The 26,757-nt window shown below is 52.8% G+C and overlaps 2 protein-coding genes across 7 annotated transcripts in view; one reads left to right on the top strand and one right to left on the bottom strand.

The window, feature by feature from the left end:
* Nucleotides 1-282: 282 nt before the first annotated feature.
* Nucleotides 283-26,188, top strand: PHF19 (PHD finger protein 19). Of its 6 annotated transcripts, XM_022578868.3 has the most exons (16): nucleotides 1,359-1,695; nucleotides 2,283-2,357; nucleotides 2,856-3,056; nucleotides 3,571-3,652; nucleotides 6,070-6,165; nucleotides 6,667-6,767; nucleotides 7,424-7,572; nucleotides 9,298-9,393; nucleotides 10,155-10,223; nucleotides 10,425-10,545; nucleotides 12,742-12,809; nucleotides 14,120-14,278; nucleotides 14,908-14,995; nucleotides 15,760-15,845; nucleotides 16,830-16,925; nucleotides 18,105-26,183. In XM_022578868.3, exons 2-16 carry the CDS (start codon nucleotides 2,307-2,309, stop codon nucleotides 18,445-18,447), a joined length of 1,806 nt encoding a protein of 601 aa, XP_022434576.1. In that variant the 5' UTR covers nucleotides 1,359-1,695; nucleotides 2,283-2,306; the 3' UTR covers nucleotides 18,448-26,183. The 6 variants fall into 6 exon arrangements, with proteins under 6 accessions (XP_022434578.1, XP_022434576.1, XP_089769804.1 ...); XM_022578870.3 differs by lacking the exons at nucleotides 1,359-1,695; nucleotides 2,283-2,357 and adding an exon at nucleotides 283-431; XM_089913678.1 differs by lacking the exon at nucleotides 1,359-1,695 and having other exon boundaries at nucleotides 1,736-2,357.
* Nucleotides 23,457-26,757, bottom strand: part of LOC111177270 (protein CutA homolog) — a 17,708-nt gene continuing 14,407 nt past the window's right edge. The window contains exon 6 of the mRNA XM_022578885.2: nucleotides 23,457-25,166. Coding sequence (XP_022434593.1) covers nucleotides 25,064-25,166 — 103 coding nt within the window. The 3' untranslated portion in view covers nucleotides 23,457-25,063. The remainder of the gene's footprint in view (nucleotides 25,167-26,757) is intronic.

Here is a 26,757-nt window from a genome sequence, read left to right as displayed (position 1 = left end):
CGCCCGCGGGGGCGGGGGCGGGGGCGGAGGCGGAGGCCGGGGCGCGGCGCGGGGGCGGCCCGGGGGCGGGAGTGGGCGAGCCGGCGGGCGGGCGGTGCTGCGGGGCCCCGCGGCCGCGGGCTCCAATGGCGAGGCCGGCGCGGCCCCCGCTAATTACATAAGCGAGACGTCAATAATTCGCGGGAAAACGCGAAAAAGATGGCGCCCCGCGCCCGGGGGGCCCCTTCCTGAGCGCCCCGGCCCCTCCCTCCTCCTCCGCCCCCCCTCCTCCCCGCGGCGCCCCCGCCCCGCCCCGCCCCCGCCGAGACCCCGACCCCGGCCCCACGGGCGGACACTCGGCCGGGCAGCCGCGGGCCGAGCGCAGCCACCTCCGCCGCCGATGCGCCTGGTGGCCAGACTCCAAGTGGGACCGGCGGACACGCAGCCTCGCGGTAAGTTCAGCGCTGCGGGCTGACGGCCCGGGCCGGGGGACTCCCCGCCACACTCGCCTTTCCCTGCAATCATCCCTCTTTTGGAAATTTCCTGAACTTTGGCGGGTCAGACGCCTCCGGGGGCGTTGGAGTCCTGGGAAGCCGCACGCCTTGGGGGTGGAGAGGGGTGAACGGTGTCCGCGGGGTGGCGGGAGCCCCGCCCGGGTCCCCGAGCCTTTGGGGGGCGTGTGTGACAGGTCGCTAGTCCTGTGCCTAAAATCTTTATTTTTCCTGTTGTGTGTGTCGGGGGGTGGGTGGCTTGGAGACCGACGGGGGCGTTTGGGATTTTGCTCACGTCCTAAGTCAGGCTGCGGCAGGATTGGGATGGGGGAGGCTTGGCGTCGGAGCGACTAAAGAGAGGAGCGCTTGAACCCGAAGGGGGTACTTCTGCAAGCTTTTTCCCCTCCCAAACACCCTTTTTAAAAAGCCAACGGCCGCCCTGGGAGAGGCCCCTGCGCATGAATCATCCTCGCTTCCTGCCCCCGCCCGGCCCCGCGATCCGGGTGCCGCGGATTTGAACTGGACGCCGACGGGAACCCGCAAACAGGCATTTCTTTGCAGATGGGTTTGAATCAGCCAATCACAGCCCGCGGGGCCCCGCTCCGGGAGGATGGAGGCGCGGTTGGGGGGGCCGCCACCCGAGGGCCCCCGCCCCGCCAGGGGGGGTGCGGCGACCGGGCCTGCTCCCAACGGCGCGGCGGGGGAGGAAGTGTCAGTTTGTGAACCTGCCGCGGGCCCGGGCCCCAGGCCCGGCGGGCAGGGACCTTGCAGCGCCCGGGAGCCAGGTGGCAGGGAGAAGGCAGAGATTTGGACTGCACACCCTGCCCGGTGCCTGCGCGCTCTGCCCTGGAGAAAAGAGAGGAATGGGGGGGGAGGGGCGGGGGCGGGAGAGGGGGAGGCAAGAGGGGACGTGGCCGCGCCACCATCTGGAGAGTGAAGACCCCAGCAAGGCCCTGCCTGCCCCAGGGCCCTTGACATGCACACACATGTATTCCATTTCATATGCTCACTGACATAAGGCTGTAGACATCAAACACAGTCTCACAGGGGCACACACACACTTACAGGGAAAAACACAGGACTCTCTCCCTGTCTACAGGTAATCATAACACCAGGTGCCCAGCGCCTTGGCAGAGAAGGAGGGCACCAGAGTAGCGGGTGCAGGGAACAGAGGGATGCTGTGTTTTTGGCTTAGTGGAGAGTCTGTGGAGGGGCCTGGAGCCAGGTGAGCCCAGATTGAGGAGGAGGGGGCCGTGGGGGGCGCTTTGAATGCCATTGAAGGTACTGGGGAGCCACAGAAGGTTTCTGGGAGAATAAGAAGATGGGAATTGAGGGCCCTGGGGAAGAGTCTGGTGGGGAGGCAGGAAACGGAGTGGCCTGTTCAGCACTGGGCGCTGGTGGTTCCATTCCGAATCCCAGGTGCCAGCATAGGTGAGTGAGCACGAGGCTCAGGAAACAGCTCTTGAATGAATGAATGGCCCAGGCAAGGTGAGGCCTGAACTCAGACCAGGACAGGGGGATGGAAAAGAGGAGTAGGGTTGCCAGAAGTCGCTGTGCTTGGCTGCTGTGGCAGCTCATCGGTTGGAGAAGTCTAAGATGCTTGGGGGTCTGGGGACCATAGTAGTACCATTAGCAGGAAGCAGCGAAAGCAATGGGAGCAGCACATTTGTAGGACGGTGAAAGACAGATGTGGAGAGGTTGGCATGGCAATGACTTCACTGCTTGGAGCCGGTTTGCATCTGAGTAAAAGCATAAGTGAGTTTAAATGTCCCAGAATTGGTGTCCATTAAATCATCCCATAATTGAGAACAGAAAAGGAGATTGCAGAAGACACAGATGGCCAAGTCTATACCAGTTCACAAGCCACCCAGGAGTTTCCCTCTCCAGGTGAGTTTTCTCTGGCCAGCTCTCAGGGTAGGGGTCAGGGGTCTGAGAACTTCCCGCTGCTCCCCTGGAGAAGGTCCTCCACTCAGAGAACACAGAGTATGTTTGCTTTAGGGATAAAACCTCTGGCTGTGAAGCCAGGGAGTGAGGTTCAGGCCCCACTGAGCAGGGAGATTTTGCTCCGTGGTTGGTTGAGAGAGCCTTTCTATTTAGAAGGCTGCATGGTATGGGTGGGGAGAGAGCAGGACTTAGAATCAGCTCGCCCGATTATGGACCATGACTCTGCCTCTGACCCCATAGCCACTTCCCCTTGCCAAACCTCAGTTTCCTGACTGGTAAAATGGGAATAATAATGCCTCCCTCACAGCGTTGTCAGCAGGATCCAGTGAGATGATAAAAGCATCTGGCACATAGCACGGGTTACATAAATGGTTGTTTCTTTCCTTCCTTCCCCTTCTCCTGAAGTAAGGAGTAAAAACCCCCTTTCTCTTTCTCTTCCAGTGTCAGTGGAAGCTGATGGAGAATCGAGGTCTGGACCCAGGGACTCGGGACTCCTATGGTGCCACCAGCCACCTCCCCAACAAGGGGGCCCTGGCAAAAGCCAAGAACAACTTCAAAGACCTGATGTCCAAGCTGACAGAGGGCCAGTATGTGCTGTGCCGGTGGACAGATGGACTGTATTATCTCGGGAAGATCAAGAGGGTAAACCTTTCCTTCCTGGCCCCAGTTCCCAGGCTCAGCATCTCTCTGCTCATCCTCTGGTCTTGGCCTCAGACCAGTGATGGAGGCTGGGAGACTGCTGGGAAATTCCCGCCTTGTTCTTATGCTCCAAACTGAAAGTGGAAGGAGGCGGAGCCTGCAAAAGCAGGTGCCATCCTTAGGGCCAACATCTTTAGAAAAGTGCTCTATGAGCCTACAAAACAAAATAAAATCAGGTTGGAGAGGATCACAAACGATCACCTGGCCTGTTCTGTCCTTGGCGTTCCCGCCAAGTTGCCGTCCCCCAGTCCCTGACTGCACAACTCCAGTGAGTGGGTGTGCAGTACCTCCGGAACTGCCATCCTCCTTCCCCTTCTAGCCTGGCTCTCCTTTCTGCAGCACAAGGAGAGGTCTAAAGCCTCTGACCTGTGGGAACAGAAATGGGAGAGGAAGACCGTGTTCAAGTGGCTTTTCCCCAGCTACTGTCTCACACTGCCCCTCCCTCTCCCTGCCCCAGGTCAGCAGTTCTAAGCAGAGCTGCCTTGTAACTTTTGAAGATAACTCCAAATACTGGGTCTTGTGGAAGGACATACAGCATGGTGAGTATTCCTGTGATTTCAGGCACCACCACCCCCACCCCCCCACAGCCCAATCCCCGATCCTCTCTCCGCCTCTCCCTCCATTTTTTCCTTCTCTCCTTCTGTCTCTAACTTCTGGCACCTGGCCTTGTCCTTGGAGCCCCAGGCGCACCTGAGATGCTGATCGGATTACCAGCTGTACATTTATGTGGAAACACACTTGTGACATCTGTCATCCCCTTGAGTACTCCTACCTCATGAGGGAGGCAGGCAGATGGAGAAAGTGGCCCAGGAAGGTGCTGGGAGAGCAGGGTTGGGTCCCAGGTCTGTGTTTGCTTCCTTGCTGCCCAAAGCTCTGGGTCACTCTGGGGCTAGGGAACAGGGAAGGGCCCAGGCAATCAGAATTGTCACCTTTCGATATAAGCACAGTGTCCCCTATCAGCATGGTAAGAAAACGAGGGAGGCAGCTTTCTTCATGGGGGAAAGACCAAACAAGCAGATATGAACCAGGCAAGGTGATGATGGACTTACCGGGATGGAGCTAGACCAGTTTTCAGAGTTGAAAGGTAGCTGGGTTGGGTACCATCCCTGCCCTCAGAGAGCTGATACTGTCTTACAGAGATGACAGATTGGGGGCATTCTTGCCACCTTTCTTCCTTGCCATGTACATGACAGACATCACTAATCAATCACAACACTTGTATATTTTCAACATGGAGCTCCAAGCAGCCACTACCAGTCAGAGTTACCGTGAGAGAAGAGACTTTTTTTTTTTGCCATTTATGCTCTAACAGGAGAACCGACATGGCGGTATGTGGGGAAGAGGCAGGTTTTAGGGTCCAGTATTCCTCGGACCAAGATATTCTAGCTCTGCCACTTACTGCTGCGTATCTTTGGGTGAGTGACATAACCTCTGTGAGCCTGTTTCTTCATCTGAGGAAAAGGAGACTGAACGTACTGGCCTCACAGTGTGGTCAAATGCTTAGCCCAGTGCTGCTGAGTTACAGGGAGGCTGTTTCTGAAGAATTTGTTACCGTAAGAGATGATTTCAAGAGCCTGCCAAGCAGAGGCCACAGAACCCAGCCAGTTAGTCGAGCTTCCAAACTGCCTTTTTCTCCAAGACGTTGTGGCTAATACAGGCTGATGCTTCTCCAAGCCCCTCTCACCCTAAAGGTATTATTTAAAAATCCAAAGCAACGAGGGTCTCCTCTCCTGGGCTACCTTCTTTTTCAAAGCAGAAGGAGCCGGCTGGTGAGGAAAGACAGTCCAAACCATGGATCGAAGTAGCACACCATGAATAGAAGGCCCACTGTGTGCCAGGCACCAAGGAGGTGCTGCAGTGCTCACCGTGTGGCTCCCCAGCCAGATCACTGCTCATCACAGGTAGGACAGCAGCCCTCTGGGGTCGCCCAAGATTAGAGCGTAAGGCTGAGCACACTATAGTTACTGATCTGTCACTTCATTAAGCCAGTGAAGACTTACTGTGACCCACAGTGGGTCCCGCCTTCCTGGGAGCATATTCAGGGATAAGAGGCAAGACATCATTTACTCAACAAACATGTCTTGAACACGTGTTATGTGCCACACCCCATAAGAGGTCCTGGGGACACAGAGATGAACAGATACCTTTTCTGCCCTTACAGAACTTTCCGTCTGCTAGGGAAAATGAGACAGAAACACACATCAAAATGTATCTTACTTTATTCACTCAAACCCTTCAGTCATAAATACATATTTCTTCTTCAGCAATGCCAAATTGCAAAGGAAAAGAAAAGAGAGATGGAGAGGGAAACTGTAGATTAAAAGCAATTGATCAAACTTAAAATTGTTATGACTTTTTGGAGACAATTGAATATGTGAACACTAACTGAATTTGTTGATATTAAGAATTTAATTTTTAGGTGCAATAAAGGTGCTGTAGTTATTTTTTTTTTAGAGTCCTGAATTTTCAGCGATATGTACTGAAATATTTAATACAGGAGGGGGGAAGTGAGTGGGAATATAGTCAAAACAAGATTGGCTGTGAGTTCATGATTGTTGATAAGAACGTGGCGTTTCATTATAACATTCTGTTATTCCATAATAAAATTTTTTAAAAAATTATTTAACATAAAAAACTTTAACAAATCAAGTTAAATTAAGCAGGAGAGGCAGCATGACACGGTGAAAAGGACAAATAATGTGATGTCAGATAGCTGCGGGTTTGAATCCCCCCCCTCCTACTTACCAGCTGAGCATGGGACTTAACCTCTCCGAGCCTCAATTTCCCCATCTTTAGAATGGGCTAATGGTAATAGGCAGCTCAGACTGGTTGGGGAGATTCAGTGAGTTGGCCTATGGGGCCCGGCACTCAGTAGAGGCTCAGGACCTGGAATGTAATTTTAAAACTGCTGTTTCCTGTGAGCCCGACCTGACCCTAGAGGGCCCCTTTCTTTCAGCTGGTGTTCCAGGAGAGGAACCCAAGTGTAACATCTGCCTGGGGAAGACATCAGGACCACTGAATGAGATCCTCATCTGTGGGAAGTGTGGCCTGGGTGAGTGTGATGAGCAGGGCATGGAGAAGGCCCAGACCTGTGGGTCCCCATTCCCCGCTGGCTCGGGACCTGCGTCGCCTCAGACCATTGGGGCCTTAGCTGGCTTCCTGTTTCTTTTGGAGCTCCAGAGTGACAAGGGGCCAGTCTCTGGGAATGAGGGCCCAGGGAGGTGATCCTTGGGGAAAGCTGGGGCTTCTGGAAAGTGAGAGAAGTTATGCACTTTGGAGCCCCCGTGGGTGGAGAGGATGGGTAGGAGAGATGGGGCACAGAGGCTGAAGCCAGACCTTTGGTGCTTCCCACCCTGGGCCAATGCTGGCTCTTAGTGGCCTGCTTGGACACCAGCCTGGCTGCCTGGTGAGCATGACCAGCCAGTCCCCTGGCAGCTGGCAGGCACACAGCTCCTAGGACTTGCCGCAGCCCTCCCCAGCCTGCCGCCTCTGGGCTGACTGGCCTCGGGCGACTGCTTCCTCGTGGGCACTCACCCCCTCTCCTTTGCCATAGGTTACCACCAGCAGTGCCACATCCCCATAGCGGGCAGTGCCGACCGGCCCCTGCTCACACCTTGGTTCTGCCGACGCTGCATCTTTGCGCTGGCTGTGCGGGTGAGCCCTCCATCCTTCCCACCCTGCTTCTCCCCATCCTCCAGTCTGGAAGCCCAGAGGCCCCCTGGGCTTGGGCCTCACTCCTGGTCACAGAGCCTGGCTTTGGAGGCAGACAGCGACTGCCACTTAACCAGCTGTATGTCCTTGTGCAGTTCCTTAGCCTCCCTGAGCCTGTTTCCTTGGCTGTTAAACGCATACAGGTTTGGGGACTTCCCTGGTGGTCCAGTGGTTAAGACTCCACGCTTCCAATGCAGGGGGTGCGGGTTCGATCCCTGGTGGGGGAATTAAGATGCCACATGCTGTGCGGCCAAAAAAAAAGTACTCTTTAAATGGATACAGGTTTGGTGTCAAGAGTAGGAGGCCCCCAACAAATAGTGAGAAATCACTATTAAGAGAGAAAATCCATATAAGCGCCCACTCTCAATATGTGTTGGTTATTATTGTTACTTTTACTGTTGTGCTTATTACTATTATTGAAAATGCAGCTCCTTGGGGATAGAGAGAGGATGGATCTGGGATTGATGAGAAGAGGCTTTGTGCGTTTCTGACTACATTGGAATATCTTGTTCCACCTGGTCGGCATTAGCCTTGATAGGGAGCCACGTGTGGCCCAACCGGGACCCCCGCGGGTAACTCGGGCCCTCATCTTCCCGCAGAAAGGCGGCGCGCTGAAGAAGGGCGCCATCGCCAGGACCCTGCAGGCTGTGAAGATGGTGCTGTCCTACCAGCCCGAGGAACTGGAGTGGGACTCGCCCCACCGCACCAACCAGCAGCAATGCTACTGCTACTGCGGCGGGCCGGGAGAGTAAGGCCGCGGGGGCGGGGCGGGGCCTCCCCGAGGGGCGGGGCGCGGGGCGGGGCCCCAGGGAAGCGGGGTAGGCGCGGCTGGCTGGGGGAGCCAGACCCCCATGGAAGAGCCCGTATCCTCCCTCAGGCCTCGGGGATGACACCTGAGCGCGCGCGGGGCTCGAGAGCACAGGGCTAGCGCTCTCCGCAGCGGGGTGCAGGGGAGTGGCGGTTGTTTTCTTGGGGCACCGTGGAAAAGAAGGCAGTATTGAAGAGTGGTTACCAGACTGGCCCCCAGTGTCCAACCAGCCCCTTAGAGCTATGCTACCCCTGAGCCTCAGTTCTCATCATAGTTTTCCCGTGACGTGGTGGTTGTGAGCGGTGGGTGAATTAGGTCATTCACGTAAAGGCTCACACAGTTCCTGGCTCTTGGTAAGCACTTGAACAATTGTGAGCTGTTACTGTTGGTGCATGGACGTTGAGATAAAGCTTTCCGTTGCCAGAGTCAATGAGACAGGCTGCTGATGAGATATGAAGGTCTTTTTCCCTGGAGGTGTGCAAGCAGGGGTTGGGGGGAATACCTTGGGGACGCTGTGGAGGGGGTTCTTACCCTGACTATATGTAGGATGGGAGTCTTTGATTCTTCCTTGTGGCCTGGGCCTCCATGCAGCCATGGCTGATTGAGCCTGTTCCCTTGGGCTGACTGCACCAACACTGTGGGAGGAACCACAGAAGTGAGAGATGGAACCTCTGCCCTCAGGAAACAGCCTACAGTTCACCCTGAAGTCCTGAGTCTCATCCCCAAGTTCTGCTGACAAGCACTAGGGGTCTGGAGGCTGTGCTTACGACCTAGCCGGGTGATTTGGGCAAATCACTTGAAGTACTTCATCTCTCAAGTGGGATTAATAACCTCGGCCCCATCATCCTTCCGTGGGTGTTGAGGCCTTTGGGATAACAGATGGAGAAATGCTTATAGAGACCTTTGCAGCATTGAGGTGGTGGTTCTCAGTGCTTACTGGGCAGAGTTGCTCGGGTGATTGTCAAAAGTGTGTCTCCCAGGGGCTATCCCAAAGATTGAGTAGGCCTGGAACGGGTCAAGGAATCTTCTGCATTTTAACCTGGACCCCAGGTGATTCTGATGCAGGTGGTCCAAGGACCACACCTGACAAGGTGTGAACAAAGCATTGACTGTTAATTAAGAAAGCACCTTTTTGGTTTTCATTCTTATTCAATGAGTAGTTGTTGAATGGTTGTGATAGGGTAAATACATTACCAGGTGAGGGGCTTATAGGAGCCTTTATTCTCCCATGAAGTCTCCAGGGCAAACCTTTCCCCATCAGTAGTGTTTGGGAAGCAGTGTGTGAGGCACAGACCGGAGATGGGGGCTCCAGTGTGGCACAAAGAGCGTGGGCTTTGAAGTCAGGAAGGCTAGGATTTGAGCCACCATCCACCACTTGCCTCCTGAGTGACCTTGAACAATCTGTTTAACCTCTGACTCACCTGTAAAGTGTGGTCAGCGGCCCGTGTTTGACCAGATGGTGAGATCGAATGATATAGCCTAAGCCCTGCTGCCAGGGCTTCCCCTGGTACAGCCCAGTGCTCAGTAACTGTGAGTTCTCTTCCCTTTCCCCCGCTGGAGGGCGAGTTTGTGTTGGGAAAGGTTGCTGAGGCTGATCCCTGGCTGGGAGTGTGGGCCTGGCTGGGAGTGTGGGCCTGGCTGACCCTGGCTCCTCTGGCTCTCCAGATGGTACCTGCGGATGCTGCAGTGTTACCGGTGCAGGCAGTGGTTCCACGAGGCCTGCACCCAGTGTCTCAATGAGCCCATGATGTTCGGAGACCGGTAGGTGCTAATCTGGTCTGGCTCAGCCTTGGGGGCGAGGTGGGGGGATGGGGGCAGCAGCTGCAGCAACTCCTTCAGGTTGCCTGCCAGGCCCTAGACCCCCAGTGGGGGGCTGGGACAGTGTGTCCCTGTCTACAGAGGCAGCTCAGGGTAAGGAGGCCTTCCCAGTAGCGGGACACTCTGGGCCACATCCCCAGTCGCAGCCCCACCTTCCCTAAGCCCCAGACGCTTCAAGTGTCTGGGGAAGGGGGAGAGACACAGGCCCTGCCCCAGCCCTGACCGGGGTTGTTGGAGGAGGCAATGGGGGAAATGGATGACTTGATCTGGTCTCTAACCAAGGGGGCTAAGCTAGTGGAAGGCTTATGTGTGTCAAACAGGATACTGTGTGTGTCTTGGTTGGTGTCTCACGTGGTTTGTGATTGCGTGTGTGTGTTTGTGTGTGTGTGTGTGTGTGTGTGTGTCAGGCAGAGGGGAAGAGGGTGGTCCCTGCAGCCCAGCCTAGTTCAGCTCACTCTGAACTCAGCCACCCTCGAGGGCAGTGATATTTGGGAAAGGGTTTGAGGTACAGGTTAGAAGGGGTAGGGGAGTAGTTCTTGGTCCCTGTTCTGCCCCATCTTTATCCCCTCCCCAGAGGGAGTGAAGACAATGCTGACTCTGGGAAAGCGGGGCGGGGGTGGGGTGGGGTGGGTGGTGAGGGCACTGGACCAGGGTCGGGTGTCAGAGCCCCTCCTACCACAGGCCCCCTTTTCACCCACCCACAGGTTCTACCTGTTTTTCTGCTCCGTGTGCAACCAGGGCCCAGAGTACATCGAGAGGTTGCCCCTGCGATGGTGAGAGGGTGGGGCTTGGCCCAGGCCCACTCCTGTCCCCTCCCAGTTTCTCCCTTCCCTCCTCCCTCCGGGAACAATTCCATTTCCAGCCACCAGGTCCCAGCCTTGCCCCTGCCCTTCAGCCTGGACCCAGGATGCTCCAGCCCTGGCTGCACAGGCTGCCAGCTCACTCTGGGCCTGCCTCCTTGCACCCTTGCCCAGGGTCGATGTGGTTCACCTGGCCCTCTACAACCTGGGGGTGCAGAGCAAGAAGAAGTACTTTGACTTTGAGGAGATTCTGGCCTTTGTCAACCACCACTGGGAGCTCCTGCAGCTTGGCAAGGTATGCAAGACCGTGGGACGTCAGAATGGCGAGAATCCGTTCCACAGTGGGGTTCCCTAAGTCCAGAGAGGTGAGATGTTTGCCCAGGGCCACACGGCGCCGCACTAGGATCTGGGTCTCTGAGCACAGTTCTTCAGGAACGCTGGCTGTCCGTGAGGGCTGCTGAGTGGGGACAAAGAACCAGAGCCTTTGAGCCGTTGCATCTCTGAGTCCAGGCGTCTGAGCCTGTTCCCTGCAAGGAGCTTCCTAACCCAGGCTTTGGTAGTGGGTGGGTTAGGGCTCACCAGCTCAGCTGTAGGGAGCTGGGGGTCGAGTCTGGCTGGAGGAGATCTCCCTACAGAGCTGTGTGACCCACTCCAGATTACCTGGCTAGGATGGAAAGTGAAGTGGGCCTGCCCTCTGCCGGTCGTACTCTGAATAGCAGAAGAGATCACCAGGGGTCTGGGAACTTGGATTCACGGAGTGAAGTCACAAACCAGAGACTTTCAGGATGTCAGAGGTGGAGAGCTGAGCCAGGGCTTCCCCAACCACTTCCACGGCAGGGCCATGCACCCTTTAATGACACCCTCTGAATCCTCTCCACCACATCCAGAGTGAGTCATCTCTGCTGACTGCCCCAAATCCTTTAGTGAAATAGGGCTTTTTTTTTTAAAGTAACTTTTATGCTCGGCAGAAGTTCTTCATATAGTAACATCTTCATTTACAGTGTTTGATAATTTACAAAAGGCATACATATTATAAAGCCCTAAAAGATAGGTAGAGCTGGGATTTTTAAATAATTTTTTCCTGATTTATTAAAAAAAAAATCATACATGCTCCTGGTAGAAAATTTTCAAAGTACCAAAAAGTATAAGAAAGTACACTTAAAAGAAAACCATCCATACTCCTGCATCTCACCACTCAGAAACATCCACTGCTAACACACATAGGTGCACAGAGTTCAATCCTCTCATTTACGTCTATTTTTCTTTTTATAGGGCTTAGATATACGGTATTTACAATTTTTTATTGAAGTATAGTTGATTTACAATATTATGTTAGTTTGAGGCATACAGCAGTGATTCAGTCATATGTGTGTGTGTGTGTGTGTATACATACACACACACATATTTTATCCAGATTATTTTCCATTATAGGTTATTACAAGGTATTGAATATAGTGCCCTGTGCTATACAGTAAATCCTTGTTGTTTATCTATTTTATGTATAGTAGTGTGTATCTGTTAATCCCATACTCCTCTAATTTATCCCTTCCCCCTCCTTTTCCTCTTTGGTAACCATAAGTTTGTGGGAATGTAAATTGGTGCAGCCACTATAGAAAACAGAATGTAAGTTCCTTAGAAAACTAAAAATAGAGCTACCATATGATCCAGTAAGCCCACTCCTGGGCATATATTCAGGAAAGATGAAAACTCTAATTCGAAAAGACACCTGCACCCCCAATGGTCATAGCACTATTTACAATAGCCAAGACATGGAAACAACCCAATTTCCCATCAATAGATGGTTGGTTTAAGAAGATGTGGTGTATATATACAATGGAGTATTACTCAGCCATAAAAAGAATGAAATATTACCATTTGCAGCAACATGAATGGACCTAGAGAATATTATACTAAGTGAAATAGGTCAGACAAATATTATGTCACTTGTATGTAGAATCTAAAAAATAATACAAATGAATCTGTATACAAAACAGACAGTATATACAATTTTAAGTCTTTTTTTTCAGTTTACATTATATCATAAATACTTTTCCATGTTATGAGTTTTTAATCAACATTTTTCATGGCTGCATGGTTTCCACCATAGTTTACTTGCTTGTTTCTTTCCTGTTGGGCATGTAGTTTCTTTCCCACCATTAGGAAAATGATGCGGTGAACTTTTTTGTACATAAAGCATTATTTGTGTGTCATGTCTGTATGACGGGTTCCACGGAGCAGCATTACTGGGCCAAGGGCATGGACATTTTTAAAGCTCTTGATACATTTAGGACAGGAGTTACGCTCCTCATTTACAGATGGGGACGTGAGCTCAGAGGTGAAAAGACTCGTCTGAGATCATGGAACAAGTCAGTGGTCCTCGCCTGGAGGACTCGGGGCATCAGGAGATTGAGGGGAGGGTGGGGACAGGGGCTGAGGTCTTCTCAGATGCCATGCGCCAGGTCTGACTGTCCTCTGCCCTGCTCCCCCGTAGCTCACCAGCACCCCCGTGACGGACCGAGGACCGCATCTCCTCAATGCTCTGAACAGTTACAAAAGCCGGTGCGTGCAGGGAAGGGAGGGAGTGCTGTGGGCCCCCCGACAGGTTGGATTTCAGTTAAAGCGTCTTCCTACCTCATAACCTTTGCACAAGCTATGCTCCCACCTGGGTCTCCCTCCATTTCTCTTTGACTATATGAATATTACCCGTCCTTCAAGATCAGGGAGCACCCACTTCATTTGGGATGCCTCCCCTGACCACTCCAGCAGCCAGACACATTTTGATACTGGACTCAGCTCCATAGGGGGCTGAAACCCCTGCTCTCTGAGGGCCCCCTGCTGTCTGAGGTCTCCCCTGCACTAGCCATCTATGGTTCTGGGCCAGGCACTGAAGCATGGATTCATCACCTGTCCCCAGCCCATGTCTGCCCATCCACACTGCTGAGTCCTTCTCAGAACACACGGCTGGCATGCCCCTCGCTACTACCACGGAGAATGCCCAAGCTCCTTAGCATGGCATTCAAGGCCTCTTATGATCAGACCCTGCCCATACCTTCTGCCACGGACTCTTTGCTTTATTTATTCTGGGCGTCAGCCATTCTGAACCCTTTGCTTTCCTACTCAGTGCTTTTGCTCACACTCTTTCTTCACCTAGGATGCTCTTTGATGCCTTTCATTCATTTGTTCCATCAATGACTATTTATTGAACTGCTCTGTGTCAGCCCTGTGTAGGTACTGAGGACACTGTGAATAAGACACGGTCCCTGCTTCTGTGAAACCTCCCCAGACATCTCTAGACAGAACTATCCACTCTCTCTTTCATCTTGTCACGGTTTGGGGCCCAGACACAGCCCTCTACTTGAGCACGTGGGGCCTCCTGACCTCTCTGTGGACGGTCTCCTGAGGGTAGGACTGTGGCTAAGTCACCTCTGCAGCCTCATGGCAGCTCAGCCAGTGATGAAAGGGTGAGGGAAGTGCCTGGCGGTGCTTTCAGTCTCCTTGGGGAGAGCAGAGAACAGAGTGGTGTGGAATGCAGTGTTTTGACCACAGGCTTCCACGGGGAGCTGGAGGAGGGCTTCCTGTAGGCAGAGGGCTTCCTGTAGGCAGAGGCCTTGGGGCTGGTTGAGGCAGAGAAGAAAAGGGAGGAGCAGCAAGAGCCACACACAAGACAAGGAAGCACGGGGACGAGCCGCCGGCTGCGTTCTCGGCCGCCACCTGGAGCCCCTGATCCCACAGGCTTCGAGGAATCAGTGTCTCCACGGGCCACTCTGGGTCCGGGGAGGCAGAGAGGGAGGTATTAACACTTGACTCTCCTCCCCAGGAGGATGGACGGACAGGCTCCAGAGCTTTCTCCTCTCCCTGCCCACCCCCAGGTTCCTCTGTGGCAAGGAGATCAAGAAGAAGAAGTGCATCTTCCGCCTGCGCATCCGCGTCCCGCCCAACCCCCCCGGGAAGCTGCTGCCCGACAAGGGCCTGGTGCCCACTGAGAACGGCGCCTCTGAGCTGCGTAAGAGAGGAAAGAGCAAGCCTGGGTCAGTGCCTGGGGCCCTTGGGCCGGGGCCGCAGCCGACCTCGGGTCCTCTGCTCCCGGCTCCAGCTGCAGCCCCCTCCGATGGGCTGTGTGGTGGCATCCAAGTGATCAAGGCAGGCCTCCAGCCAGTTAGTCCCAGCTGGAGGCACCCTGAACCGGCCAGTCAGTGGCTGAGCCGGGACCTGATACCACGTTCCCGCTCCTTCAGCCACAGCCCCTTGTGGCCTTGCTTGGAGGGAAAGCCAGATCACGGGACCCAGTCTTGCTGGCTTAGGGCTGAGGCAGAGGTCAAGGGGCAGTCAGTGTGTAAGGGGTCCCTAGCGCTCCCGGCTGAGCCCAGCCCCCTCTTCCTGGCATGGGGGGTGAGGGGCAGAGCACCTGGATGCCCGAGGCAGGAGAAGTACCTCCTCTCCTGCCTGCCCACTATACCCCGCCACCCTCGCACACCTGCTGCCCCAGAGGACACACCCCCCCCCCCCCCCCCCGCCTCCCCAGGTCTCCTTGTAAAGGAGAGCCTGTGCCCCCTCCCATGCTGTGACCCCACCCCTGCCCACCCACTCCTCCCTCGGGGCCACCCTCTGGGCCTTCAGGCTCTGACTGGGCCACCCTTTCCCTTTTCTGTCTCCACAGTTTGTTGCCTCATGATTTCCAGCAGCAGAAAAGGCGAGTTTATAGAAGAAAAAGATCAAAGTTTTTGCTGGAAGATGCTATCCCCAGTGTTAGTTTCTCGTTTTCTCACTCTCCACTTTCACACTCAGGGTCAGCACATACTAGGGATTCCTGTGCAGAAAACTAAGTCCCCCAGGCCCAGGGGACTCTCCCACGTCCCCGAAAGGATCCTTTTACAGCTGGTTAAACAAGGAAGGGCCAGGCACTGCGAGACTCCTCCTTCATCTCCCCAAGTTCTCCCAAGAACCCAGAGCGGGGCTGGGCAAAGGCAGGTAATATCCTTGCCTCCACTGTCCAGGTGGGGAAACTGAGGGCCCAGGAGGGCAGTGACCCTCCTGAGGTCACACCTCAGGCAGTGGCAGAGCCCAGCCCAGAACCAGGGCTCCAGAGCATTCTTGCCTTCTTCAGTAGCCCTGCATCCTCACTGAAGCCCTCGCTGTGGGCAGTAACATTAGCCATGTCTCCAATGGACCATTTATAAGGCACCTTCACAACTGTCATTCCATTCTGCCACGCTCCCTGACACCTCTTAAGAGTGAAGCTCAGAAGGGGTTATTACCCACCTTTTGCAGTTGAGGTAACTCAAGCCCAGAGATGGAACAGTCAGACAACCGGCCAGAGACAGAGCCAGGACTAGAACTGACATGACCTGGCTCCCTGGTCAGGACTGGAAAAAAGAGGAAGGGACAAGTCTGACCCTCAGAAGGCCAGCTGGCCCCGTGCAGCCTGTGCGGCCCTCAGCGGGGAGGAGGGTGCTGTGAAAGGTGGAAGTGATGCTTGCCGGCTGACCGCCCCTCCTTCCTGTGTCCACAGAGTGACTTTACCTCGGCCTGGAGCACCAACCACCACCTAGCCAGCATATTTGACTTCACGCTGGATGAGATACAGAGTTTAAAAAGGTAACAGTGAGGGACCCGGCAGAGAGGTCTGCTCTGGAGACTGGGATGGAACCAAGCAGGGAGACCACCATTCCTCTAGCTATGGAAGATGTGAAGCAGAGAGCCTTTGGAGGGAAGGGAAGCTCCCTTGGGGTCACTGAGTTAAAGGGTCCGCATTGCAGAAGGCTGCCTGAAAGGTCTGTCTGCATTAGGGCAGCCTAACACCCATGCTGTAAGCCTGCAGGGCTCCCAGGGACAGCTCCGCAGGGCAGCGCTCAAGGCCTGCCTAGCCCGGCCCTCCCTACCTCTCCCACTTCTCCTTGCCTCACGCCTGACACCAAAATTGCTGTGATCACCCCACATTCACGTTCCTCCAGGGAGCCTTCCCTAACCCTCCCCAGGCTGTGGCGGATGCTCCTTGTGTATTCCCACAGAGCCTCATGCTTGGTACACCCAAGGGGAGGGGCTGCATCCATCGTTTTATTTCCAGAACTATTAAAGGTCGTTTCGTGCTTTCCTGTGGGCATGGAGGAGAGAGCAAGGGCTTCAGTCAGTCAGGCCTGGGCTCCAGCCCCTACTTACCAATTGCCATCTGTGTAACGTTAGCAAAATTCTTTAACCTCTCTGAACCTCCTCACCTGTTCCTGCGTGGTTGTTATGAGACTCAAAATCCTGTACACAAAAGCACTCCCGGCCTGTTAAGGTGTTGCACGAGTGTCTGGGATCATGGTGATTATCATCTCTAATGACTGTCACAGTGCTTATGTCAATGCCAGGGGAGGGTGGTCAGGGAAGGCTTTTGTGACTCCTTGGACTCTGAAGGCTGGATGGGTAGGAAATGTTCAGGAGAGAGGAGGTGCCACTGCAGCTGTGGTGGCGGGAAGCTCAGTGGGAAGGTGGCTTCGGCTGGGACAAAGGATGCATGTGAGAGGGACCAGGAGACGACGGGGAGGTCCCAAGGGGCGCTGAGGATCAGCGGCTGGCTCACCCTCTCCTCCCTCTTAGCGCCAGCTCAGGCCAGACCTTCTTCTCTGACGTGGACTCCACTGATGCTGCCAGCACCTCTGGCTCCGCCTCCACCAGCCTTTCCTACGACTCCAGGTTAGCTTCCCAGCACGATGGATTCAAGTTCCATCACTCCCCCCAGAACCCCCAACCCCCTTTGGGATGTGTGGCTCACTCTCTGTACCTGAGTCTCAGGACCTGGCCGCCCTTAAGTGTGTGAGGGTCTGGGACCCTCCGGTTCTGAGTTAGGGGCATTCAGGCTGCTCCTCTTAGCCTGCTACAGGTTATGTGACACCTCTTGCTGGGCAGTTTCAGATCCAGGGTTCTTCCATTCTGGGGTTCTTGGCCTCTGCTTGCCATGATTTTGCAATGTCTGTGCCTCTGACTGCAGGGTCCCCTGACCCTGGTTCTTGGCTGTCTGAACCTGGTGTCTGTCTTGTGGGTCTTTAAGAGCCTGGGAGAGGGGAAATGGCATCCTGCAAAGTATAAGGACTAGGAGAGGGCACAGAAGTCCCTGGAGGCCTAGCTAAGGGTACAGCCTGCTTGGCAACAGCTGGTCCTCAGCAGCAAAGGGAGGGTGGTGCTGCAAAGCACACAGACAACTTTTTAACTGAGGCTCTTTTAACTGTATTTAGGATACTTGAGGCCCTTGCAAAAAGTAGAATTTGAAGTATCGATGTAATGCCCATTGAAGCGTGTCTTGTCTCCAAACATCTCTGTCTTTCTCTGCTGTTGCCTCTGTATTTTCTTTTCTCTCTTCGGTTCTCACTAGCTCTTTGGGTCTTGGTTTGTTCCTAAGTTATCTGTGACTGTGTACCTCTTCTTTTGTGTGTGTGTTTCTTTCCCCCGCTCTGCCTCTTTCTGCCCCTGTGGAGGGGAGAGGGGAGGAGAGGGGACACATGTCTGCCTCCCCATCCCTACCCCTGCGTGACGCCTCCGGCTACAGTGAGTCCAGGTGACCGACTAGGCAGAGTAAGCAGGGCCTCTGCACTGCACGGCTGCAGGAAGCACCAGCATGGTGCTCCTGGACTCAGGCCACACTGAGCTCCTCAGCATAAGAAACACGGTTTTAGAGCTGGACACGCCTAGGTTTGAATCCGGGCTCTGCCACTCCCCGGCTGGTGGTTTCTCCTCTGGAGCCTCCTCAGGGCTGTTGTAGGGATCCAGGGGGATCATCGGTGCCCAGGGCCTGGTGCCCGGAGTGCTCAGGGACAGGGACTTGGTGGGATAATCCCGTTTCATTCCCGTCGTCGTCCTCCTCCCCTTCCGATACAGACGGACAGTGGGCAGCCGCAAGAGGAAGCTGGCAGCCAAAGCGTACATGCCACTGCGGGCAAAGCGACGGGCGGCCGAGCTGGGTGGACGCTGCCCCTCCGACAGCAGCGCAGAGGGGGCCTCAGGCCCTGAGCGGCCCGACGAGGGCATCGACAGCCACACGTTCGAGAGCATCAGTGAAGATGACTCGTCCTTGTCCCACCTCAAGTCATCCATCACCAACTATTTTGGCGCAGCCGGGCGGTTAGCCTGTGGGGAGAAGTACCAAGTGCTGGCTCGGAGGGTCACGCCTGAGGGCAAGGTTCAGTACCTGGTGGAGTGGGAAGGGACTACCCCTTACTGACCAGCCCCTAAAGGATGCCAGCAGTCCTGGAAACCAAAGGAGAGACAGCGGAAGCCACAGGCTCCCCAGTTCTCTCCAGGCTGGGGTGGGGGAGGGAAGCAAGACGGAGCTGCAAGTGCCTGGCCAGAGCCCTGCCTGCCCGCCTGCCTGCCAGGGCTGTGCCTCCGCTGTGCCTGTTCTGCTCTCCGGCCCCCTCAGGCTCACCACCTCTTTGCCTGTGTCTCTGAGGTCCCGCTGGCTACTTCTCAGTGTCTCCACACACTCCCTCAAAACTGTTTACCTGTTCCTCTGAATTAGTGTCCTGCTGGCTCTGTGGGCTGTTCCTGAGGCCCGAGTCTTTGTCCCCAGTGCGTCCCTTTACCTTTCCTTCCCCTTTTGGGTGTGTGTGTTTACACACCCAACCCTCCACTGGACATCCTTACACCTGACCCATCCCAGGGACCACATCATGAGAACAAAAACCTTTGAGAAAGACTGGGTGAAGGTGGGTAAGAGGATGCCTTGAGGAGCCTTTCCCTCTCACTTTCCTGCCTCTCCTTCTGCCCTTGGGAAGAGGTGGTGAGGGTGGGAGAGAGAATGCCTCTGGAAAGCCTGTGTGGCAGAGGCCCTGGGACCCTCAGGATCTGAGGCGTGAGGAGACTCGGCCTCTGCTTCCGAAGGCACCAGCACCAGAGCCCAGTTATTAAGGCCGAGTGCAGGCTGCAGGCGTCAGCTTGAGACCCGTGTTCCCTTCCCTGGCCATATCCCTCTCTGTTACCATGGAGCTGGGCCTGGCCTCGCAAACCTGAGGCTGGAGGAAAGGAAGCTGTGTCCTGCTACACCTCAGACTGTCTCCTCTGCCTCCCACCCCCAGACTCACCCCCCCACACAGAAGCTTCCATCTGCATGTGTGCTTTCATCTCCAGGCACACACACGGGCCCCGGCCTCCAGGTGTACACACACACAGACACACACACACACAGCCACACATTCCTTAGGGTGCCAGCGTGGCTCCTGCCCTTGGCTTTTCCTTGGGCCTCTTCTGGGGGCCACGTGCTGCAACTCAATGTGAACATCCAGCACCTGCCCGTGAACCAGCTGCGACCCTAGAGGGAGGCACGGGGGAATCATACCCTCTTCCTTATCCCCTGCCCCGTTCTGAAATTGACAATCACTTTTGGGGCAGGTTGGGATTTTTTTAAAGGGCCTGAGTCATTAAGTCCCCTCAAAGGGAAGCCTTTGTCAGTGGGAATATACATAGAGTTCTTAGAACCAACATTAAAACTCAGACCCACCTGGAGGGAGACCAAAAATGGGAGGGGGAGGAGACCCCTCATTTTTGCTGCTTCCAGAGGTATTAGAAACTGACTCACTTGATTGGAAAGAAGTGCCTTGACTGGGGTGAGGGGTGTTACCTGAGGGGGTCCATCCTTGCCAACTGCTGTTGTGGCCTCCAGCTCGGCTGGGTTTTGGAGGCTGCCGGCTGCAAGGTGAAGGGGGGTGAACAATGAGCTGAGAGCAGCAGGCCTGGAGCTGGTTTTTCCATTAGGCTGACCCCTCCCCATCTGTGGGCATTCAGGGGGGTCCCTGAGAGAGTTCAGATGCCCCTTGCCTCAAACCTCAGCCCCAACAGTGCCTTTCAACTGGGACCTCACCTCCTGTACACAGCCCACCCACTTCCTTCTGCTTCCCAGCATGGTCCAGGCAGGAACAAGCTGGTTGGGCCCAGTTCTCTCCCTTCTCAGCTCCACAGCTGCTGCCACTGAAGCCCGCAACTGGGGCCAGGTGGAAGGGGAGCTGAGAAGGCAGCCCCCAACCGCCTGAAGTATGGGGCCAGGCCTAACCGGGTGCCTCCTGCCTGGCTCCAGAGAACACAGCAGCCTCCCAGGCCTGCCTTCCAGGCTTCTGAGAAAGTGCAGGATGAACACAGCCTGTCAGTGTACCTGCACCTCCTCTACTCAAGCTCCAGAGGCTCTGGCCTTGAAGAGGAGGACAGGGCGGGGGAGACAGTGTCTTCCTCACCTGGAGGTCAGTGTAAGGCCTGGCAAGGTCACACTGACTCCACACCCCAGCATTTCATTCACACCTGAAAATAGCTGCATTACTGCCAACTGACCTTATCATAACCCTGTGCACCTTCGAAAAGATTTATGGTTTTGAATTGCTGCTTTTAATAACATTTGTTATATTAAAATTATAATTAATGTGTCTGATTTACAACTTAAAGGCTCACTTTGAAAAACTGCCTGTCATTCCCCTAGTGAAATATCAGCTGTTGGGTACCAGGAGGAATTAGCTCTGGTTTCCCGGAAGGTGAAGAGGAATGGTGAGACGCCATCCTCTCTCTGGCCACCGTGCCACTCCTACCACCACCACATTCTCTCAGCAATATTCTCACCTTTGCCACCGGAAGGATGTGGAACCTTTTTTCTGTGAGTACCTGACCCATGGGGGCAAAAAACATTTGCTGAGGGCCACAGAGAAGTGAAAGCTGGGGACTGAGTTTAGAATGCGACCCTATGAAGATGCTTAAGTACAGGCACTGTAAAACTTCGTTCAGAGTTTGCAAGCACACAGTTGTAGAAATCTGAAGTGCATGCCTGGCCTGGCTCTGCTGGTTGGAACCTGCACCACTTTGTCCGGTTCCTCTGCTCCAGTTCCTCACCCTTCACATGCCTGGGAGAATCCCTGCTGTATTCAGCACCGCAGATACTGAGGGAGCGCTCTCACATGTAAATGGGACGGATTACCACCTTAAGTAAACTTCTCTACATCGGGGGCAGTTTGGAGAGAGAAAAAGAGGCAGCATGAAGGGATAGGAAAAAGCTACAGGGAACTGAAGGCTATGAGTTCAACTGAACTCTGTTTTCAGAGGTTAGTGTAGCATGTTAAACCCCAAGTGTTAATGTCTGCCCTTAAAAATCTTCTTTAACTACGGCTCCCGCTTTTTCCTACCACTCTTTCTGCTGCAACTTTATAACTGCCCTTGGAACAAAACCACAGTTGGAGCTAGGGCGGGGTAGAGGATGGGATTATTCTCTGGGCTGAAGTCAGTGTAATGGAATAAAAAGTGAATGGCACCAAGCATCCAGAGATCTGGGCTCTAGTCCAAGTTCTACAGTGAATAGCCCTATATACCCTCCTGAGGTGAGTGGTCTCCCCAAGCTGGAGAGTCCCTGCTGTTCCTGTGTGGTCTACGTTAGTGTTTACAAATTTACAACACATATCTATCTACGTTTAGAATTTAGGAGCAAGAAATTAGAATTCTCAAAAATTTCCCAAATCATAGCTTATTCTTAAAATACTGCGAACATTCTTCATACTTTCCCCGTTATTACAGATATCTAAAAAAAAAAAAATTAACAAATAGGAATAGTAAGCTTAGTAGAATTTAGAGAAAACTACAGCCTCTAGGGAATACTTAAACACTGGAAAACACCAGGGAACATCATTGGATAGTATTCAAATAACGTAACATTCAAATATCCTAACAAGGTTAAGAGTATATAGAATCATGTGTCAAAATTGCCAAATTAAGAATTTATTTTGCTTCCAAAGCTTATTTCTTGGAACACTGCTCATAGGATTTGTATAAAGTACACTACATGTATAAACTTATCTTATTTGCAAGAATAACTCACAGTTTGCGGCAGACAGGGCTAGACACACGCTCTTATGACGTGCCAACAATCACAGGCAAGACTGACTCGGTGGAAACCATCTCTCTTCTACATGCTCCTGTCCTGGTTCTCTTAGTCTTCAACTCTATGTTAGCATTTCTTGCTCTAGTTTTTTATTTGATGAAGCTGGATTCCCTCAAACCAGCAACGTCTCTATGCTTTTAAGCTTTAGTGTTCACAGATAAAACTTTAATACTTTTTCACATTTCCTCAACTGACTCTCCTCTCCCAGGGATTCTGGGATCAAAAAACGTAAGTTTCCTGAGAAATGCTGGGAAGGAATTCCCGCGTGGAAACCCTGATGAAGGTCCTAGCCCCAGCTCCCACAGCATCATCTGGGAGGACAATGTGGTATAGTGGCCAAACCATGTAAGCTGGAGTCACACAGACCCTAACCATTAAACTCCTCTAAATCCGTTCCCTCATCTGTAGAACTGAAGATATTATCACCAACATCCAGATCTGTGGGGAGAAGTAATGCAATATATCAACACCAACTACCACACATGTTTTCGGAGCGAATAACTCTTCCTTTAGAGTTGGCTACAGCAGGTTCTCTGGATCTTTGGCCTACAAAGGGATACATCCAACCTCTTTGAAAGAGGCAGTAAGAGCATCAGATTTAGAATCAGAGACTTGGGTTAGGAGCCTAGTTCTGCCATTTACTTTAAGTGTCTCCTGCTCTCTGACCTCAGGTTTCAACTGCAAAATGAGGATAACATTGACTTGTAAGGATAAAATAATGTTAAGAACCTAGGGCAGTACCTGGCAGAGACAGCTGGTGTCTTGTCCCTGTCTTCTCCTATTTCCTGTAGTCAGCTGTGACACTGTCACAAAGGAAACAGTTTTCAATGCACAGTCAGCACAGAAAATGAACTAATGAAGGCCAGAGATAGAAAGAAAAACCTCCTTTGGAATTAGTCCCACCTAAAAAAAGTTGAAGAAAAAAAGTTGGATTTTTGCCAACTCCATAAATTAGGAAGTAATTGTGGACCATAGAGAAAGCTTTAGCTATTCAAATCCTTGAAACATCAATTCAGGAAATTATCTGCCAAACCCAGTGCAAGAGACCAAATGGATTCAAACATATCCCTCACCTCGAGCAGCTCAAAGTCTAGAAACAGGAGACTGACTGTGACACACAAGGGTAACAGGACATCAAGGCAGGAGAGATTCCTTCCAATCAGGGATGCCAGGCCTTGCCAAGAAGACTTCTTAAGCACTCATGCAGAAGGGTGATCAGGCAGAGGGGATGGCCTGAACACAGGAGTAACAGCACAGCATACTGGAGCACCCACATGCCAGAGTAGGTGAGGATGGAAAATTGAGTTGAGACAAGGCTCCGAAGGGCCTTGAAATCCAGACCAAGAAATTGACTTTATCGTGAAAGCAATACGGACAGTCCATTTGGGGTCCCCAGTACATTTTCGGTAGGGTTTAATTTACACAAGATTTTCACATGCACCAGAAACATCTGTCATTAAAAAAAAAGGACATCACCATTAACATTTTCTTTCTCCTCCTGAGGCAGCCCACCAAACTCCCCACTATCACAAACAGGATCCTCTGGACCTTTGGAAGGGGCTCAGCCTGAAGTCGCTACGAGGTCTTCATGGAAGGGTCCTTGCAGATCCTCCCTCATTTTATATCTGGAGGAACTAAGGTCCAAGAAGCACAGAAGGTGTCAGAACCAGAGCCTGGCAACACCCTTCCCACACACCCTTCCCTCTTGAGAAGGAAGACCTAGGATACCACAGATGTCTGTGGACTCCCACCCAAACTGCCCATGGTGTCCCCAGAGCGGAGTCACCTTGTGACAGAGCCATGGAAGCAGCCTAGATCAGGTCTCTCTTCTCACCCCACAGGGATCTTCCCCGTGGAGAAGACACCTGTGGAACAGGTTTAGGAAAGCACCAGACAGAGTGAGCAGCCTTGGCTATCCCGTCTGTAACTCAACATTGCCACCCACTTTCTGGACCTCACTACAGTTCAGTTTCCTTTCCTATAAAATGGAGACTGGCTTAGGCCACTGGTTTACAAACTTTTAACAACAGAAACTTAGCTTAATACATAAAAATAATAAAAGCACAGTTGCACTGGTTGAAGTATGAGTAGCCCCCAGGATACCTTCTGTGAACCCCTGGAGTTCTGTGGAGCAAGTCTGAAAAACACTTGTCTAGCAGTCCCCCTGGGTTCTTCCTCCTTCAGGATGCTCAGTTTCAATGCTCAAGTGGAGAGGTTAGTATGGTGGGCTCAGAACCCATGTCTCCACTGAGCAGGGCACCAGAACCTTCTGATGTCTGCCCCTTCAGGCTAGGAAAGAGTCAAGACCTACTCCCAATCCGTGAGGCTATGTCTAAGCCCTAATACTCCCTAGTCCTACGTGCACTCAGGAAGCCCACTCCCAGTCCCACTTCCTCAGGACTCAGGAATAACAAACACCATCTTTAGCTAGAAGAAATAAAATTCTGCTTGTCCCTGAAATTCCACCATTAGCAATTCATGCTTTTGGATAAAGCACTTCCAGTTCCCCTAGAAGGTGGCATTCACCCCACACACTTGTCAACAGGTCCATTCCTCATGAGAGGCAGGAGAGTAATAACATACTAGGCACTCAATATAGGCTCAGTGAACGTAGATGACAAACCTCACCCTCACCGCTGCCTCCCCTTGGTCCCCATACACAATCACCCTCGCCCTCCCACCCCCAGCCACCTTTACGCATGATGCACTCAGAGACAAGATCCACGGGGTTCTTGCTTGGCCTGACTGGCCCAGCGTCCTCTTCCAGCCTCAGAAGCCTTGGACCTTCACCCTCCACAAGTTACTTAACTCCTCTGTGCAGACAAAAGCATGGAATCCAGAGATGCGAGGGGGCAGAGAGAAGCCTCCCTTCCCCCAGAGAACAGCTGATGAAGGTTAGAGTCAGCCAGCAGGAGGCACAAGAAGCCCCCACTCATTCCTCCTCCATGGCCTCCTCCAGCCACTTTAAATAGTGCACATCTCCTTGGTCCATGGGAAGACTGAAGACCTCTGGGATTTCAAAAGGATGCACCAACCTTTGGAAAGAAAGCAGAGCTCTGTGAGTGACCAGGATTAGTCAGCCTACGCAATAAAACCCAACTGGGCAGCCTCACTTGAGGCCCTCTGCAATATGCCTGCAGCCCACTGCTCCAGCCCCACAGCCCACCACTCCTACGCCTGTTACCCATCTGTCACCAAGTGATGAGTTAGGCCAGATGGCTTTAGAGTCTCACAGACATGGGTTAAAATTCTAAGCCTGCCACTTACTAGCTACGTAAGCACGGACAAATCACTTAATCTCCCTAAAGGCCCTGCAAAAGAGGGGATAAAAATAGTACCTATGTGACTGGATTGCTGAGGATTACGAGACAAGGTATATAAGGCACATACCTGGTACGCTGGCGCTGTATGCATTCAGTAAATGTTAGCTACTGTTTTTATTACTATCCTTCACTCATCACTGTGCCTTCCGCAAACAACTCCCCCTTCCCCTGTACCTCTGAATTCTCTTCTCCACCTAGAAAGTTCTCCCTGTTCCTGCTGATAAATCAAAGCCTCTCTGTTCCTCAAGGCTCAACTCAACCACTGACCTTTCCCCAGGGATCTTCCTTGACCATCCAAACCCACAGCAATCTCTCCCTTTTCCCCATTTCTTTCACCTAGTCCTCACCTAGTCCTGGCACAAAATGCCAGTTCTCTTCACTTTCCAAACGGAAAAAACATAAGGCCCTGGGCCCTGGTCCCATCATTACACACAGGAGTAATGACCCTCTGCTGCTTTTTTGCTGAATTAGGCGCTGTAAAGTTCTCACGAGATAGAACGTTTACTAAATCACAACATGTGTATGTATAGGTGCTTAAACATTAGCAGTAAGCTGGGTAATTTTATCTAATGCCTGAGAAAAATGAATTTTCTTATTTCATGGATACCTAGACCAGTGTATGTGTTTTTATAAGCAGACACACAGAATTCAGTGTATGTATGTCTGAATAGCATTCAGCATAAGACTTTTTTTTTTTTTTTTTTTTTTTGCGGTACGCAGGCCTCTCACTGTTGTGGCCTCTCCCGTTGCGGAGCACAGGCTCCAGACGCGCAGGCTCAGCAGCCACGGCTCACGGGCCCAGCCGTTCCGCGGCACATGGGATCCTCCCGGGGCACGAACCCATATCCCCTGCATCGGCAGGCGGACTCTCAACCACTGTGCCACCAGGGAAGCCCCCAGTATAAGGCATTTTAATAACACTTTAGGAGTAAGAGCTGTCACTGATACAGCAATTCATGCGTATACTTGACATAAATTCTTTCCAATATGCATAACAACCCAAGGTACTAGTATAGTCCCCATTTTATAGATGGGGCAACTGAGGCACAGAAAGTAATTTGCATGCACTTATGCTACAACCAGCAAGTGGAGGAGGCAGGATTTGACGCTGGAGGTCAAGCTCTGGGGTTCACTGTCTTAACCCTGAAGCTGTCTTTCACCAGTCAGGCTGTAATTTCTCAACAGCACTGGTTCTACCAAAGATGCCCTATTTCCACACCTGCGCTAAGGCAGTAACATGAGGGCCTTCTCTACCAATAGATCTGAGACCCAGTATAGCCATATAACCATAGAATCCTGCCTG

This window comes from Delphinapterus leucas, chromosome 6 (genome assembly GCF_059928025.1).
Source record: "Delphinapterus leucas isolate spDelLeu-1000000601 "Yukka" chromosome 6, BTC_Dleu_Yukka2, whole genome shotgun sequence".
Lineage (NCBI taxonomy): Eukaryota > Metazoa > Chordata > Mammalia > Artiodactyla > Monodontidae > Delphinapterus > Delphinapterus leucas.
The sequence above is the reverse complement of the archived record's forward strand: the minus strand, read 5'-3'. Positions and strand labels throughout refer to the sequence as shown.

Coding starts and splice junctions, on each gene's coding strand:
- PHF19 (XM_022578868.3), top strand. CDS start 2,307: ATGGCCAAGTCTATACCAGTTCACAAGCCACCCAGGAGTTTCCCTCTC. Junction 7,573..9,297: donor TACTGCGGCGGGCCGGGAGA/GTAAGGCCGCGG, acceptor CTGGCTCTCCAG/ATGGTACCTGCGGATGCTGC. Junction 14,279..14,907: donor AGAGGAAAGAGCAAGCCTGG/GTCAGTGCCTGG, acceptor CTGTCTCCACAG/TTTGTTGCCTCATGATTTCC.